We start from the raw sequence: 17,192 nt of genomic DNA, 5'->3' as shown, positions 1-17,192 counted from the left end.
TCAAAGATGTTACTTTCTCCATTCCAGTTCATGTTCTTGTTAATAACCAACACAATCTGATGTTAAAATATAGCAGGAACTACTGTTCTACCCTAATCAGAGGATCTGGTTGATATTCACTGGAAGTAAGCCTTACTCTTTATTTTTACCCCTGATTTAGCTCAAAATTTAACTATCGTAGGTATTTAACTTTACTGAATGTAATTAGGAAGATGCTTGTTGTCATTGTGTCCAATGTTCTTAAGCAAATTTAGTTTCTTTATATGTGTTTTGTTATTTGTATGCTTGTACTTCTAGTTCCTTATTTATAAAAGAAAGTATAGTTTATACTCTAAACTAAGCTGGCTGGACTTAGAATGCTTTATTATTCTGTAAGTTGACTGGAATTAAAATTCTTCAGCAAGGAATTTTTTTTTAGGTAAGCTTTTTTCCAGCTTTCCTAGTGAAAAATTTCAGTTTCAGCTCCTCATTTCTTTAATTCACAGGCACAGGAGATCAAATTCCAATTGTTGTGAAAGTTACTGAATGAATCTATTTCATTCTAATTCGAGAAACTGTTTTTGTTAGTTCGATCTCTATATTTTGAATAAATTTAATGAATATGAATTAGAGTACGTTTTGGTCAATCAACTAGTGCTTTTTTAGTAAAAGGTTTGTTTGTTTAAGAATTGACAGAAACATGAATAATCTAGAGCGTGGTTGGATGTATGAGATTTCTTCAGGTCAAGATTTGCATGGTAGTGCTCAACCTGAATTAACATATGATAATCCATACCGACAAATGGTTTTTGATGTTTCGTGTCCCAACTTTTCCCAAGGTTCAAGTTGGCAATCTTCTAGCAATATTGAACCTCAGCCAACTCATCCTTGTGAACCTTTGATGGAGGAAGATCCTAATCCCGACTCTCAAAAATTGTATGATTTGCTACAAGCAGCTACTCAAAAATTGTATCTCGGTTCTTCTCTCTCTGAACTTGTGCTTGTCTCTCGGATGTTAAATATTAAAATGGAGAACAATATGTCACAGAGAGGTTATAATCAAATGATGCAATTGTTGAAAGAGGCTTTACCTGAAGATAACATGGTTCTTGATAGTTATTATCAGACTAAGAAGCTAGTGCGTAGCTTGGGTTTGCCAATTGAAAAAATTGATTGTTGTGAATTAGGATGTATGTTATATTGGGGTGATGATGAACACCTTACATGTTGTACATTCTGTGGCCATGAGAGATACAAGCGCCGTGTCGGCTCTCGTAAAAGAAAATTGGTCCCTTATAAGAAAATGTATTATTTTCCTTTGATTCCTAGATTGCAAATATTATATGCATCCCCTGCTACTGCTGCTGATATGAGATGGCATCATGAGCATACAAAAGAGGATGGTGTAATGCGTCATCCATCAGACTCTGAGGCTTGGAAGCACTTCAATGAAACTCATCATTTTTTTGCTGTGGAACCAAGAAATGTAAGATTGGGGTTATGTACTGATGGTTTCCAACCATTTAGTCAGTCTGGGAGTAAATACTCTTCATGGCCAGTGATTGTCACTCCTTACAATTTACCTCCAGGGATGTGTATGAAAAAGGCTTATATGTTCTTAACAACTATTGTTCCAGGGCCAACCAATCCCAAACATAAAATTGATGTTTAACTGCAGCCTCTGATAAAAGAACTGACTTTGTTGTGGGAGACAGGTGTGGAAGCATTTGACATCTCAAAAAAGCAGAACTTTCAACTAAATGCAGCTTTAATGTGGACAATCAGTGACTTTCTAGTATATTCTATGTTATCCGGATGGAATACTGCAGGTAAGTTAGCATGTCCCTATTGTATGGAGGAAACACAATCCTTTAGATTGAAACATAGGTAGAAAAACATCATAGTTTGATTGCCATAGGATGTTTCTCGACCAAAATCACCCATTTAGGAGAGATCGTAAAAAACTTTCGTAAAGGCAAGACTGTCCAAAGATCATCACCACCCTATAGAGCAGGAGCAGAATTATTGAACCAAATTTGTGACTTGGGCATAAGGAAAGTAACAGAGTTAGATGCAAACGAAGATAATCGAAGATTATGCAAGTCTTGTGGATGGAAAAAGAAAAGCATCTTTTGGGATTTGCCTTATTGGAGTTCTAACATGATTCGACATACTCTTGATGTCATGCATATTGAGAAAAATGTCTTTGATAATGTGTTTAACGCAGTTCTTAATTTTGATGACAAAATGGCACTTACAGAATTGAGCTTATTTTTTAAAGATCTTACTTCCACCACTCTACGAGTGGATGACATGGAGAGATTGGAGAGAGATATTCCACAAATCTTATGCAAGTTAGAACGTATATTTCCTCCTGGGTTCTTTGACTCAATGGAACATCTTCCTGTGCACATTCCATATGAAGCAAAGATAGCTGGACCAGTGCAATATCGATGGATGTATCCATTTGAAAAGTAAATGTGAAACTTCATGTCACTTATGACTAGTTTGCCATTCATTCCTTTTCTAATGTAATGGTCCATCCATTTTCTCTATTTAGGAATTTGGGAACTCTTAAAAGGATGATTGGGAATAAAGCTAGTGTAGAGGGTTCCATTTGTAAAGCGTACTTGATGACAGAGTCAACACAATTGTTTTCTCATTATTTTGAACCTCATGTCATGACACGTAATCATAATGTGGAACGTATGATGATGGTGGTGTTGTGGAAGATCTTGAAGGAAATTTATCAATATTCTCCCATCCAGGTCGAGTATGGGGAGAAGTAAAAAAAAGGGATTTATCCCTTGAAGAAATCAAGACTGCCCAAACTTTTATCTTACTAAATTGTGAGGAGGTTGAGCCATTTGTGAGGTAACAAAAGTTAGTGGTATTTTCTTAATGATATAAACATATCTTTATTCACGACTATCAAATTAAACTTATTTTACTATGATGAAGTATGTTCATGCAACGTTTGCAAGAAGAATTTCCGAATCTAACTCAGGGTCAAATAGATGAGAGCCTTGAAGCAAATTTCTCTACATGGTTCAAGGAATGTGTAAGATTTCAAAACTACTATCTTTTATGTTGTAATGTGCTTAACTTGACTTCAGAAATTTTACTAAGTCTTACAATTTTTTCAAAATAGGTCCTATGCAATCCCATAGAGAATAAATTCTTGAGTAGTCTTGCCCGTGGACCATTAATAAGTGCTACATGTCATTCTGTTTATTTGTTAATGGATACAAATTTCACACAGAATGTCATGGTAGCACAAGATCAACAATGAATAGTGGAGGTTGTATCTCAGATTCAAATTTTGGTGATTATTTTGGACGGATAAAACAGATTATACAAGTGGAATACCCTGTAAAGCAACCTTTGAAGCAAATTGTATTATTCAAATGTGAATGGTTTGACCCAACTATGGATGTTGGTGTCAAAAGGCATAATCAGTACAAATTGGTTGAGATTAATCAACGTCGTCGATATAAAAAATATGAGCCTTTTATTCTGACAATGCAAGCAACTCAAGTGTGTTATGTGTCATATCCCAACAAGAAAAAGGACAAAGATGACTGGGTAGCTGTATTGAAGGCCAAACCTCGAAATGTTATTGAATTACTTGATGAGGGGGTGGAGACAACTTTAGAACTGAATGTTCCATTCCAAGTTGATGAAGTTGAAGTTCACGAGATAGATATGACTGTTTCCATTGATGAAAACATACTCTTAAATGATCCAAATGGGGATACAATGGAAATGGATGAACCCATTGATGATGGTTTATTGCAAGAGCATCATGCAATCCAAATAGAATCAACAGAAGAATATGAAACCGAGGAAACTGAGGAGGATGAGGAGGATGAAGATGATGAAGAGGAAGAGTTTGAAGAAGACATAGATAGTGACTAGTGCTTGATAATCTACTTTTGTATCTTCACCGCAATTTGTTTGTATTAAGTTTTCTCCAAATATTCTCATATTCTTTAGTTTCTATTTTTCAAATTACGGTGATTAAAATCAGTAACTCTTGGATTTTGACCATGTGTGTTCTATTTCTTATTTTAACCTTTATTTAAATCTACTTGTAGCATTAATTACTGTTATACATACCAGGTAACTGAATGTTCCATTTGAATGAGAGCTGTTTTGTGATGCTTTGGATGCCTAGGAAATCTCCACATTACACCTTTTCCCCTCTTTTAGCTACTGTCTTTTCATTATCATTGGTCATTTTACATTGGTTATGGAGTTTTCTAGTGCCAAGTGTGGTGTCTTTGATGGCCAATCCAAAGAGAGTTTGTGTTCTCTTCCTTGGTACAGGGAAAACTGAAACAAACGTTATGCTTTGTGGTCATTTTACATTAGTGTTATACCTACCAGCTTTGATGACAGAATGTAACCATCAGGTCTAGGTGCCTTATCAGAAGCACATGATCTAATGGTATTCAACTTTTCAGTCTCTTAAAAGGCTTCTACAGTTCCCTAATATCCTTTTTTTGTGATTGTATTCAATTTTTTTAGAATCTGATATAGATTTCTGAAGCTCATTATTTGTGTAAATCTTCTAACCAAACTCAATGATAACTATTTCACTCTTTTATATGCAGGCATAAGTGTTTTCACTTGATCTACAAGCTTTTTTAGAGGTATTTTTAATATTTCAGCACACTTCAATGAGGTAGCTTAATTTGATTTATACTAGTGATAAATGTTTGACTCTAGTTTCTGTTTTTGCAATATTTCTTTTTTTGGTGGAACAAACTGTTTGGTGATAGTCATTTGCTAGTCTCATTTCGTTCTCATACAGCATGATATTATGTGGGTCTGCCTGTATTTTGTTTTGACATTGGATAAGTAGCTCCCATCGATCGCTGTTGTGTTTGTAGTACCACATCACTGAAAGTTTCTTTCTTTAGACATGACAATAATTTTTTCAGGAAGCCAACTACATTGTTATAGTTTTCAGGAAGCCAACTACACTGTTATATTTTTTTATAGGTATGGCTCGAGGCAGAAGTCGTGGGAAGTCCTTTGGTAGGAGTAGTCCTGCAATTCATGTAAGCATGCCAACTATTCCGATGCCCACTATAGTTTCTCCTCAACAAGGTGGTACCACAACCGTTGAAACATCAGCTCAAAGTACCACCCCAACTATCTCTGAGACACCTCCAGTTACACCAAATCAAAGTAGTCCCATAGGTCAAGGTCTATCTACTCAGAGCATCCCAACAGGTTGTAGTAATCCAATTGCTGAAGGTGATCTATCTACTCAAAGCAACTCAAGAGGTCATACAAACACAGTTGATATTGATTCTAGTAGTAACCACTCACAGACCCTTATTTTTATAAGTTTTGCAGGGTTAGTCCACTCTTTTGCTTTTATCCTCATAACCTGTTTATACTTAAGTGTAGTTAATAGTGGTAGTCTTTGAATCCACAAGTCCGAGCAAAAAATTATAATTTAAGGTTCCCTGTTAAGCAATGCTAATTGATGGATCTGAAAAATCAGCAGCCTACTATAATCTGAGTATTCTTTTTGTTAGCAATCACATATATATTGAAAAATCAGCAGCCTACTATAATCTGAGTATTCTTTTTGTTAGCACTCACATATATAATGTCTAATTATAATAAAACTCCAAATAATATCTTTTAATTTACACAGGTTGGAACCTTCTATAATATGCTCTAGTTTCATAACCAAGTGTTTCAGAAATGATGTTGATCCCAATGGAATAAATTGGAAAAGTGTTTTCAAACGATGTAAAAGACGGTTATTTTGAAGAATTTAAGGTATTACTTTTCATCGTAGATAAGTGTGGAAAGTGTATTCATACTTATAGATAGGATATTGATATATTACTTTCAAAATTTAATTTCAGAAAAATTCTATTGGGATGTTTCTATTAGTGAAAGTGAAGTGAAGAGACATTGGTTGGTCAAGGCCGATATAAAATACAGAAATTTTATTTCTAAAATAAAAGGGGGAGGAGTTAGGCCAGGTTTTGTACCTGAGCATATTTGGGAAAGATGGACAAAACTTTGGGGAAGTAATGAGTCCAAGAAAAAGTCAGAAACAAATGCAAAGAATCGTCGTGGTGGCCGTGAAGTTGCTGCTAGGACTCACACATATGGCTCTATCTCAATTGGAGAGCATCGCAAGAAACTTGTGAGTATATATTTCACAAATTACATAAGTAACATCTTTAGGTTGTCTGATATATACATTTGTATCTAAATACACATTATGCAATCGATATTTTTGTATCTAAAAAGTGATTTTTCTTTTGTAAAGGCTATTGAAAAGGGTCGAGATCCAACACCAAGCGAGTTACATTTACACGTCCATACGCATGGTCATGATGGTAAATCTTTTATTGGCGAACGCTCTTGAATTGTCCATATAAGTCCAAAACTTTGAAACCTATCAGAATATATACATGTCATTTCTTATTAGAAGGGAAAACTTGGCTGAAAATGAACAATAATTTAGTTTCATGGTTGGATGTTGTTATCTTGCTGCTCAACTAATGTGTGGACTGTTTACTTCTTGATCTTTGTAATTCGTTCAGATGTTAGAAATTTCTGAGAGTGTTTCGACTTATTATTAGACTGTAAATCAGTGGTGTAACTTGTTTGCTATTCATGTTGTTTGCTTGACTGTTGTCTCCTTGTAATCTTGATGATTTGGTTCAGTCTCGAGTTTGTTTCTCCTTAGTAAGGTCCTCTTATTTCACTGTTTTGGTTGGCTGTGAAAGTCGTGGTTCAGTCATGAAGTCCGAAATCATTTTCTATAGGAAAACATAAATGGTCGTACATGCCCTGTTATCCTACATTACGAGTTATTTGTTTCCAATTTGCTGTAACTAAGAAGTTGAGTTTAAATGAGTAAAAAAGCTACCTGTTTCAAGTTGCTGAAGTATTCTTTTGTGTTGTTTTCTTTGTTAAAGTTCCTTCCATTTTAACTAGGCGACTGTTTGTTGTGTTCATCATCCTTACCCTTAAGTCGAGATAAGACAAAATTTTAGTGTTCACGTCAAAGTTAATTTCGATCCAATGATATTTGGCTGCTTCTTTCTTCATGCTCCGACTTTACTCTCCTTTCACTGCTTAACGTTGCGTTTGAATCAAATTTAAGTTTCCATTTTGTTTAGATTATAGTCGGAAAATGCCTACCATTGGTAGTTTTATATATGAACTTCATAACATGTTTTCCTTATCTTTGTCTTGTTTTGGTTTTCATGAGGATTGTGTTAGTTCTCTTCACTACGGGCGTAAAAGCTGCCCGTAGTGATGCTATTTCAACATCTATTTTATGGCCCTCTTCCCCCAGTCTAGTAGTTTCATTGAGTATCATAGAGGATTTCAAAATGTGCATGTTAATAAAAAAAAATGTTATGATAGCAGAAATGAGATCCAGATTTTTAGGATCAGTTTGTGGTGGCCTACACATGTTTTCAGCATCTGTTATGTGGCCCTCTTCCCCCAGTCCAGTAGTTTCACTGAGTATCACATAGCATTAATGTTTTGAGAATTCCGGATTGCAACATGTTCAACTATTGTGGTAGCCTTTCACATGTTTCTTCTAGTAAAAATCCTAAAACAGCAAAACATAGAATAGAATAATGTTCTTCGGATACAATTCGATCCTTCTACGGCCAAATCTCAATTTGTGGAAAGCCTTCGTAATAATTGAAAGTTGTCCATTTGTAGTTTCGTGTGTTTAGTAAGACAAACACAAACTGGACTTTAACCAAACAAATCCACATGGAAAATTACGTTTTCTCAGCTGATTCTTTCTCAATTCAAGTTTGATTCTCCAAACTTAGATGCCCCAAATACTTGTACAATACTAATTTGAAAATTCCCTTTCTTTTTAGAAAGATCCAAAATTTAACTCATTGTGATTTGAGGGTTTTAAATGGCTGATAAGGAAAAGGGAAACTTGTGAAATTTGTTGTACAGAGAGTTTTAAGATGATTGAATTTTGCATTTACTGTTAGCTGAGGAATTGTGAGAGAAAAGACACAGTGTGAGAATTTTGGATTACAATTAAATGCAAGCTCAACATTTCAATAAGTATACATTGTTGGTCTAATGTATACACCACTGAATTTTGGTACATATTGTATACGCTGCTGGTCTAAATGCAGGCTCAGCATTTCAAGCCAAATGTATTAAGCAGCCAAATGTATTAAGTAGTTCAACCTAAATGTTGATGCCCATTTTATTAAGATACCTCATATAGGCATGTGTCCAAGATGTTTTCACTAATATAGTAGCCCAAATTAACCAGAAACTTATGATGAATCCAATTGCCATGCTAATATAGAATGATAACTCATCAAATCAGTTGTCTTTCTCATGCTGATGAATGTCCTGCACATCTTTTTTCTTTGCTAATATAGAATGATGTATGTCTTCCTCATACATCAAGTCAGTTACAATGCTGATGAATGGCCTGTAGAAATATAGAATGATGTTACAGTGAGTTATGTACTCACGAAAATGTCCTGAGCAGCTTTGGGTATTCCCAATATAAGAACTATTATCCAAGGTTAAATTAGACAAACAATATTTCTGCCTTTCCCTTCCATTATAATTTTATTCCTAATCTTTAATGTTTTCTCTTTATCTCAATTTATTACAGGAAAAATATGAAGAAATATTACGGGAAAAAACAACCTCTCAATCTGATATTGATCAATGTGAAGCATACTACCAAGCTGTCGGGGGAGAAAAGAAGAAAATAATATACGGTCTTGGATCTGAAGCAAAAACTTACTATGGGCAGAATCTTTGTGCCTCATCATCTGTAGCACCTTCAGTTTCTCAATCAACATCGACAAGAAATATGGATGTGTTTGTGAAGGAAATGATTCCTGCCCTTACTAAGCATTTTCTTCCGGTTATTATGGAGCGGGTACAACAAGTGGTTACTCCCATTGACAATCCATCACTTGTGACACCCATGGTGCCTCCTCCTGCTACTACTAATGAGGACGAGGTTGATCCCTTAGTTTCAAGTGATGAGGGTATCCCTTAATTAGTCTCCTTTAACTTTAATTTTTGGATGTTTGTGTTTTTGAAAAGTACAAATTGTCTGATAACAATAGTTGATGACTTGCTTTTGATGTTTTGAAGTGATAGTATGTGATTAGGATTTTGCTATCTACAGATTTTGAACCCTCAAAATATTATTTGATATGAATGTTTGTTATTTTAGAGGTATTTAGTAATTGTTATTAATTTATTTCAGCAAATGTATATTTAAAAATAAAAAAAATGAAAATTATTTACAAGAAAATTTTTAGCAACAAATTTAATGACGATTTGGTCGTTGCTATGTAAAAATATTGGTGACGGATTAGCAACGAAACATTTTAGTGGCAAATATGCTGGCTTAAATAACAGAATATTTTGTGACGGATTAGTGATAGAAAGTCCGTTTAGGGTTTCACCCAAGGGGGGGATGGCATGCTTAGATAGCAAGGTCATTATGTGATCCTATTGTTCATGATTCAGCTTTACTTGAAAATATCACCCAAGAAGGGTGTAATGAGGTTTGGGAGGTAAGGGAAGCTTAGTCTGCATTTTGTAGGCCCATATTAGATCTTGAGACGTTTTAGTATGGTTGCTGATGAGGTAGCTTTGCCTAAAGAGTGGCATCGGTGCATCCGATATTCCATGTCTTTATGTTAAAGAAGTGTGTTGGAGATTCAACCTCTATAGATCCCTTAGAAGATTTGGGAGTAAATGAGAATCTCTCTTATGCAGAAGTACCGATTGAGATTTTAGACTGACAAGTTCAGAAGTTGGGGACTAAGGAAGTTAATTTCGTGAAATTGTTAAGGAGGGATCTTTTAGTTGAGGGTGCTACTTGGGAGGCCGAGGCCGATAGAAGTCCCGATATCTTCATCATTTTTCCTTTTACTCCTCCCCTAGCCTGAGGTAATGAGTTCCTCATGGTTTTATCTTTGTTTGAAGTCATATGTATTATAAATGTGTTCCATGATTTTCTTATGTTATGCATGTTCATAAAAAGCTTGTGTTTTTTTATATGAAAATGAGTTTATATGATTGATTTTTCCTCATGATGTAGTGCATTGAGTATGAGTTGCCTATAGACTTCATGAGAAGAATTGATAAACATGCCTTAGCTTGGAGTTGAGAATTCCTCCTTGGATGTATGCTTTTAGAGATTACAAATACGCTCCATGAGATTGTGTTGAGCATGCTTTTAACTTGGAGATGATAGTTCATCCTTGAACATGAGTAATGTTAAAATTTCATTCATATTGGGTTGTTAGATGTAGTTCCTACCTTCTATATGATGCATTGAGTATGTTTAGCTTGGAGTTGATGTTTGATGGGCTGCTAGTCTTGAGTAGTTTTCGTTAAGAGGTGCATATAATGTCATTCGAGGACAAATGTTCCCAAGTGGGAGATAATGTAACACCTCGAAATCTAGTAGACTAAACTAGGTATAAGTGTGAGGGCAAGAGCCAAAGAAAGAGGGCAAGAACCAACAGAGAGGTCTAGGGCAGCCCAACCTTTCCTATGCACTGCCTACCTTCTCACGAGAGCCTTAACGGCTCGTGGTGGCCACCACAGATCGTGGTACCAACTCGTGGTGGTGAGTCAGTAGCTTCACCAAGCTACCCCAAGTTAGCCTCCTCCACATGAGCCACTTCACGGCTCGTGAAGGCCTTGACAGGCCGTGGGAGGAGTCGTGAAGGTGCCTTAGTTATTAGGTCTTAGGGGAGTGGCTGTCTGGCCACTGGTTGGTGACCATGAGAGGGACCACGGCTCATGGTAGGCACCACGGCTCGTGGAGCCCTTCGTGAAGGAGGGCAGTCCACTGTTAAGTGGAGGGTAAAATGGGACTTTCCAATTTTAATTAGAATAAGGCTAGGTCATCTTACCCAAGCCTAGTACAACTATATAAGTGATTTTAATTAACCTTTTAAACTCACTATTCAAGTATTATTTCCAAACCCCAAAAAGAAATCCCAAAGTTCCTCTCTCAAATATTTCTCTCTAGAACTTGAAGAAGAAGAAAAAGTTCAAGCTAGGATCACGGTCAAGTCTCCAATCCTCAAGCATTTGTGGGCTTTGTTATCAAGGTATGATGGCTTCTTCATCCATGGAATCATCTCATCCATGGAGCCCCTTAAGATTCCCCAATTATGAAGTAGAAATTCCTAAATTGAGTTAGGGTTTCTTCTAATGTTGTGGGTGTTGATGTATGTTGATCCAAATGAGTGGATTATGATAGTTGATGCTTGAATTGAGTAGATTCAATAATTTTAGTATGAATTTACATGTACCCATGCCTAAGCAATGATTCTAATATGAATTTGATATAGATGGGTTTACTCTATTAAAGGGGAAATTGAGTATTTAGATATATTAATATACGATTGATATGGTACATTATAAATTGCTTTAGATTGAAGCATATAGACATAAATTTCTTAAGAGTGAAGCATTTAGATAGGAATTATGATTATTAGGTCTTATGAGAGTAAAGATAATAAGATGAGTTATGACTAGTATAGCTTTGAGAGTAAAGCTTATATCATGAATGTTGATTAGTAGATATAATTGGTGTGGGAGGATTTACCCACATGATTTATTCTATAAATGTATGAATGTAAGAATGTGGAAGTTTTCTCACATAGAATGATTCTAGGTTGAAATGCTTGTTCACCTAAAATGAATCAAAGCATTTATGAACTATGATAGATAAGACTTAGCCTAGGTTAGCATGATGAGATGATTTATCCATGGGAGCTTGAAGTAGTGATATTAGATCCCTTCATGATAGCTTGACTTGGTAAGACAAGACCATTTCATGGATAGCTTGAGTTAGTAGATCTCATGGATAGCCTTGGATTGAGCAATAGTACCCTTCCAGTGGTTAGCTTGAACTAACCACAATAAGGTGCTTTGCATGGTAGCTTCTTTCGATAAGGCCATACCAATTTATGGTAGCTTGGATTGAGAAATAGTACCCTTCCTTGGATAGCTTGAAGTAACATGAAGAGATGCTTACATGGTAGCTTGAAATTGGAAGGCCATACTATTTCATGATAGCTTGGATTGAGCAATAGTATCCTTCCTTGGTAAGCTTGGACTTGCATAATGAGGTGCTTTCCATGATAGCTTGGTATAGCATAAACAAGTGCTTTTCCTTGGTATCCTTGGATTAGTAAAGTAATATTATTCCATGGATAATGACTTAGATTGGATTAGTAAGATGATATGCCTTCCATGGATATTACAAATAGCAAAGGAGAGACAAGTCCCTAATCAAAGTAGCATAGTTATGATGAAACAAGGTTACTTCAATAAAGTATCATAAGTATGTTTAAATGTGAAATTTGCTTGTTATGATTATAGATTAGCTTGGATTGTTGCTTGAGTTTCCTTCCTTGATATGTATGGCTAGAGGTGGATGACCCAAGTATTGACTAAAGATAAATGTGATGTAGTCAAAACCTTTGTTTGGGAGTTTGTACACTAATGAAAACAATGAGGAACGAGCAAGACGCATCAAGAACCATAAGGTTTACAATAAAAAAAATGCTTAACTAAATTCATAGATGAAAGAATGCTAAGAAAGAAAATAAAATGTTGGTGCTAAATCATAATGTGCACATGCTCAAGTAAAAGGACAAGTGGGTGTTTGAATAAAGTGAACACCATGAAAAGGGAGAAATAAGGTGAAAGTAAATAAAAAATGTCAACAGAGTGCTCAATTGAGAAGGAAAAGCATTAGGGAAGCATCTTATCAATTGACCAAATCATACCAAACATTTTGCTGAAGCATAAGTAAAATCCGCAAGTCCATGGTTATTTTACACCTTGTCAATCTACATTAGTGGAAATCTACATACATGGCAAGATTATTGGTCATTGTGTATATGCTTTAATTCCATTGTGAGTGTGCATGTTTGAATAATCTATAATCCCTTGAATGGATATTCAATTGTGTGTGGGATTCTCTCTATTATGAGTGGCATTGCAGCCTTCATTTTAATGGTGAGGTTTTTATTTCAAATGAGCTACATGAATGCAATAAATTCTTGTGAATATTTAGGAAAATTTTAAGAGTCGATGCCATAACTTGAGATGCTTATTGCTTCTAAAGTGTTTTAAATGAAAAGGATTAAGAAAGAAAGAAAACCTTTGCCTACTGAGTGATGGTGGAACCAATTGTGAATTGTGTTTATTGATAGCTTTTATTTTTGTTGTTTTATGTCTAGTGTGTAGTTATGCAAATTCTCTCTTGGGTGTGGCTGAGCTTAAATCCTAGCATTAGTGAGTGCTTTACTTGAGATCAATCAATAGGTCAATTTAGGGGTTTGATGAGTTGATATTTTACCAACTCATTAGACTAATATTTCTAGGATGTGGCTGAGCTTAAATCCTAGAATTTTTGTTATGCTTTAATGATAATTGAAAGGGGTTTAGACTCTAGTTTTCTTGTAGGCAGACTTTTCATGAAAAAGTTAGGTTTCATTTTTTTGGAGCTTAAAATTATTGAAGCACACCTGCGACGAAACCACTATCTTGTAGGAGCCAGTTTGCGTCTCACCGACTAAACGCCAACTTGAATGGAGGAAGACTACTTAGGCACCGGTGAATCAGTGGTGTTATACAATTCCTGATTGGCATTTTGTGGATTAAGTAGTACCTTACAACCTTGCTACTTTTACATATTAGAAAATAAATATAAATTTCCTCCTATTTAGAGAGTTGATCCAAAGAAATATGTAGAGTGCAGTATGAGTACTAGAAAACTAGTAATCAATAGGTATTATAGGCCGGGCTGAGCTTGAAAAGTAAAGATAGTATGAAAAGTGGGAAAGTAACAATACAGAGGTTAAATGAATGGAAAACTATGAGAATGCACTTGAGTCTAAAAAAGAATAGAGAAGATAGAAAGTAACTAATTATCCCCTAACTGGACCCAAAAATTCCATAAGGTACACTCGTTTGTATGTTTAAGTAAATAACCTAAATGGACTCCCATTAGCCCGATGAGTACACAAAAGAACTATAGTTACATATATGAAAATAGGTAAGTAAACTATAGGAGAGGGTATAGCCTGAACCTTGAACCACGGATACGACACCTAAAGTAACCAATGGAACCACGCCTCTAGTGATAAACTCCAAAGTGGAAAATGGTCCCGAAACTCATAGTGTGGATGAAAACAAAGAGTCCAAACTTTGAATCTACGACTATAAAATGGGCATCATGATCAGACATTGAATCTACGACCAAATGAGTTGTCGAAGAAGAGTACCTTTTCAAGACACCACCATAACTCCATCAATGAAAGACATCCACCACGAAGCTCCAATGAACAACTCCAAGCCTTAATCAGATCCTTCTCCCACATCATCAAATGAAGCCCAAAATCACAAAGGAAAATCATATGGGAAGTAAAAGAAGGGAATTATAGATGGAAGGTCATCAGAGCTAAGTTACCACCTAACTACGGCTCATACTATCAAATCTAAATGTGCAACATTAGTTGACAGGGAGCTATGTCGTCTAAAGTGACGTTAGAGCAATTTTAAGGCCTATAAGCTCCAAATCAAAAGTCTAAGGCAATCACTAGCCTACACTTAGTCTAATAACAATCTTCCAGATAATTTGAAACAAGTATTAACAAAGACAACAAGGTAAGGATGATCATAGAAATGGAGAAACAACATGCTAATAGTCCCAAAAACCCAAAAAATACAACCTAAAACATGATTTCTAAGCATATAATATGAATCAGCTCCTAAACCAACAAAAATTCCAACGAATAAACATGAATACACATTTTAAAACTCAATCTAAAGATATAAAGTCGTATCCTACCTCAAAGTAGACTGGGTGCACTCCAAAATTACAATTCTGGAGCTATACCCTTCTTAACTGCCTCTAAACGATGCCACACCATAAAAATTAGAATCACAACACCAATAGGGAATTTTTGACACCAAAAGTAGAACAATTAGAGAAGGACCTAAAATTGAGTCTAAATTGTAATGTCGGATCTACACTTAGAATCCCAAAATAGACACCATAAAAAGGTCAAATTGAGCTTACTAAAATTATATCCAAAAATGGAATACATTTCAATCCAAGAAACAGCCCTAAAAAGACATGAAAGAAAATTACAATTATATCACCATTGAAGACCATGGAAGCCCCCTTCAGGGAAAAATTTACCTTCACGTGATGCTTTCCACATTTACATAATCACCCTCACACATATATGCAAACAAACCGTACAGAATCCAACAAGAATTACTCAATTTGGAGGTGTAAAGATCAGAAAATCACTATTTGTGTTAGGAATCTGCTTTTGAACTGCAGTAAATTTAATTTTACTGCCTATGTTTTAACTAAGACTTAGTCAATTAGTTGTTAGTCATGCTTTCCTATTTTTTAGGAGTTGTTAAGTGAATTGCTGATCGTGTGTTATTATTATTTTTTACTTTTCATTCTAGGCTCTTATATATCTAATCTGAAGTATTAATAATATTCTACTTCTTCTGCTTCCATTCTTTTTTCTCTCTCTCGTCTTTTTTGATTTTAGGCGCAGTCTTGATTTCCCTTTGTGTTATTTAGCTTAAACAGGTTTTTAAAACCTTCAATTGGTATCAGGAGCTTTATTTCTTAAGGGACCTGTGTGTGTAGGCGCCAATCAGATTTCGTGAATACCATGAACGGAGAAGCAAGTTTTTCTTCAATGGCACCACCAACTTTTGGTGGAGAAAGTTATCGAATCTGGGCTGTTAGAATGCAGGCATATCTGGAAGCTTTGGATCTCTGGGAGGCTGTAGAAGATGAATACATCATTGCTCCCTTGCCAAACAATCCCACGATGGCGCAAATTAAAAATCACCAGGAAAGGAAAATTAGGAAATCAAAGGCAAAGGCATGTTTATTTGCTGCAGTTTCATCCACTGTCTTCACTCGTATCATGTCTCTGAAGTCGGCAAAAGAGGTATGGGATTATCTTAAGACTGAGTATGAAGGAGATGAGAGAATTCGAGGGATGCAAGTGCTGAATTTGGTACGTGAGTTTGAGCTGCAAAAGATGAAGGACAGTGAAACCATAAAGGAATACACTGACCGACTTCTTAACATCGCCAATCACGTCAGATTGTTGGGTTCCACTTTTAACGATTGAAGGATCGTTGAGAAAATCCTTGTAACGGTACCTGAAAGATTTGAGGCGACCATTACAACCTTAGAAAATACTAAGGACTTGTCTAGTATTACACTAACAGAGCTCTTAAGTGCCTATCAAGCATAAGAGCAACGACGTGTTATGAGACAAGAAGGAGCTGTTGAAGGAGCTTTACCTGCCAAGCATCAAGATGATGGACGATATAAGAAAAAGAAGAACAAGAAGTACCAACCAACAGATGGAGAAGGTGCAGCACGCAACAACAAAAACAAAACAGGTAGCTTCAAAGGAAACTACCCTCCTTGTAAGCATTGCGGCAAGATCGGACACGCACCTTTCAAGTGTTGGAGAAGGCCTGAAGCTAAATGCAGTAAGTGCATTCATTTTGGGCATGAAGCAATCATTTGTAAGAACAAAACTCAGCAGCAGGATGAAGATGCTCGAGTTGTAAATGATCAAGAGGAGGATAAACTATTTGTTGCATCATGTTTTGCAAGCAATGTTTCTAGCGAGTCGTGGTTGATTGATAGCGGATGCACAAATCACATGACTCATGATAAAGAACTTTTCAAAGAATTGAAGCCTACTCGAGTTGCAAATGTTCGAATAGGCCATGGTGGTCACATTCCAGTAAAAGGAATGGGAACTATTGCAATTGAGACACAAGCAGGTACAAAAACAATAACAGATGTTCTTTATGTACCAGACTTAGACCGAAACTTGTTAAGTGTTGGTCAATTGTTAGAAAAAGGTTTCAAACTTTATTTTGAAGATAAATATTGCTTGATCAAGGATCCCTCAGGGCAGGACTTGTTTAAAGTCAAAATGAGAGGAAAAAGTTTCTCATTAGATCCATTTGAGGAAGAGCAGATGTTGTATTCAGCAAAAGAAAATGTCGCTGAGTTATGGCATAAGAGACTCGGGCACTATCATTATCAAGGGCTTGTCAAGATGCAAAAGTTGAAGATGGTGGAGAGCTTACCTGATCTGGAAGCAAAT

General features: G+C 35.8%; 1 protein-coding gene and 1 pseudogene across 1 annotated transcript; both read left to right on the top strand.

Moving 5' to 3' along the window:
- The first annotated feature begins 679 nt into the window (after nucleotides 1-679).
- Nucleotides 680-2,457, top strand: LOC107060391 (uncharacterized). The gene is made up of 3 exons (XM_015308315.1): nucleotides 680-1,574; nucleotides 1,695-1,808; nucleotides 1,928-2,457. Exons 1-3 carry the CDS (start codon nucleotides 680-682, stop codon nucleotides 2,455-2,457), a joined length of 1,539 nt encoding a protein of 512 aa, XP_015163801.1.
- A 2,531-nt stretch (nucleotides 2,458-4,988) lies between these two features.
- LOC102591774 (uncharacterized) lies at nucleotides 4,989-9,041 on the top strand (annotated as a pseudogene).
- The last annotated feature ends 8,151 nt before the right edge of the window (nucleotides 9,042-17,192 follow it).

This window comes from Solanum tuberosum, unplaced genomic scaffold (assembly GCF_000226075.1).
Source record: "Solanum tuberosum cultivar DM 1-3 516 R44 unplaced genomic scaffold, SolTub_3.0 scf00077, whole genome shotgun sequence".
Taxonomy (NCBI): domain Eukaryota; kingdom Viridiplantae; phylum Streptophyta; class Magnoliopsida; order Solanales; family Solanaceae; genus Solanum; species Solanum tuberosum.
The sequence above is the reverse complement of the archived record's forward strand: the minus strand, read 5'-3'. Positions and strand labels throughout refer to the sequence as shown.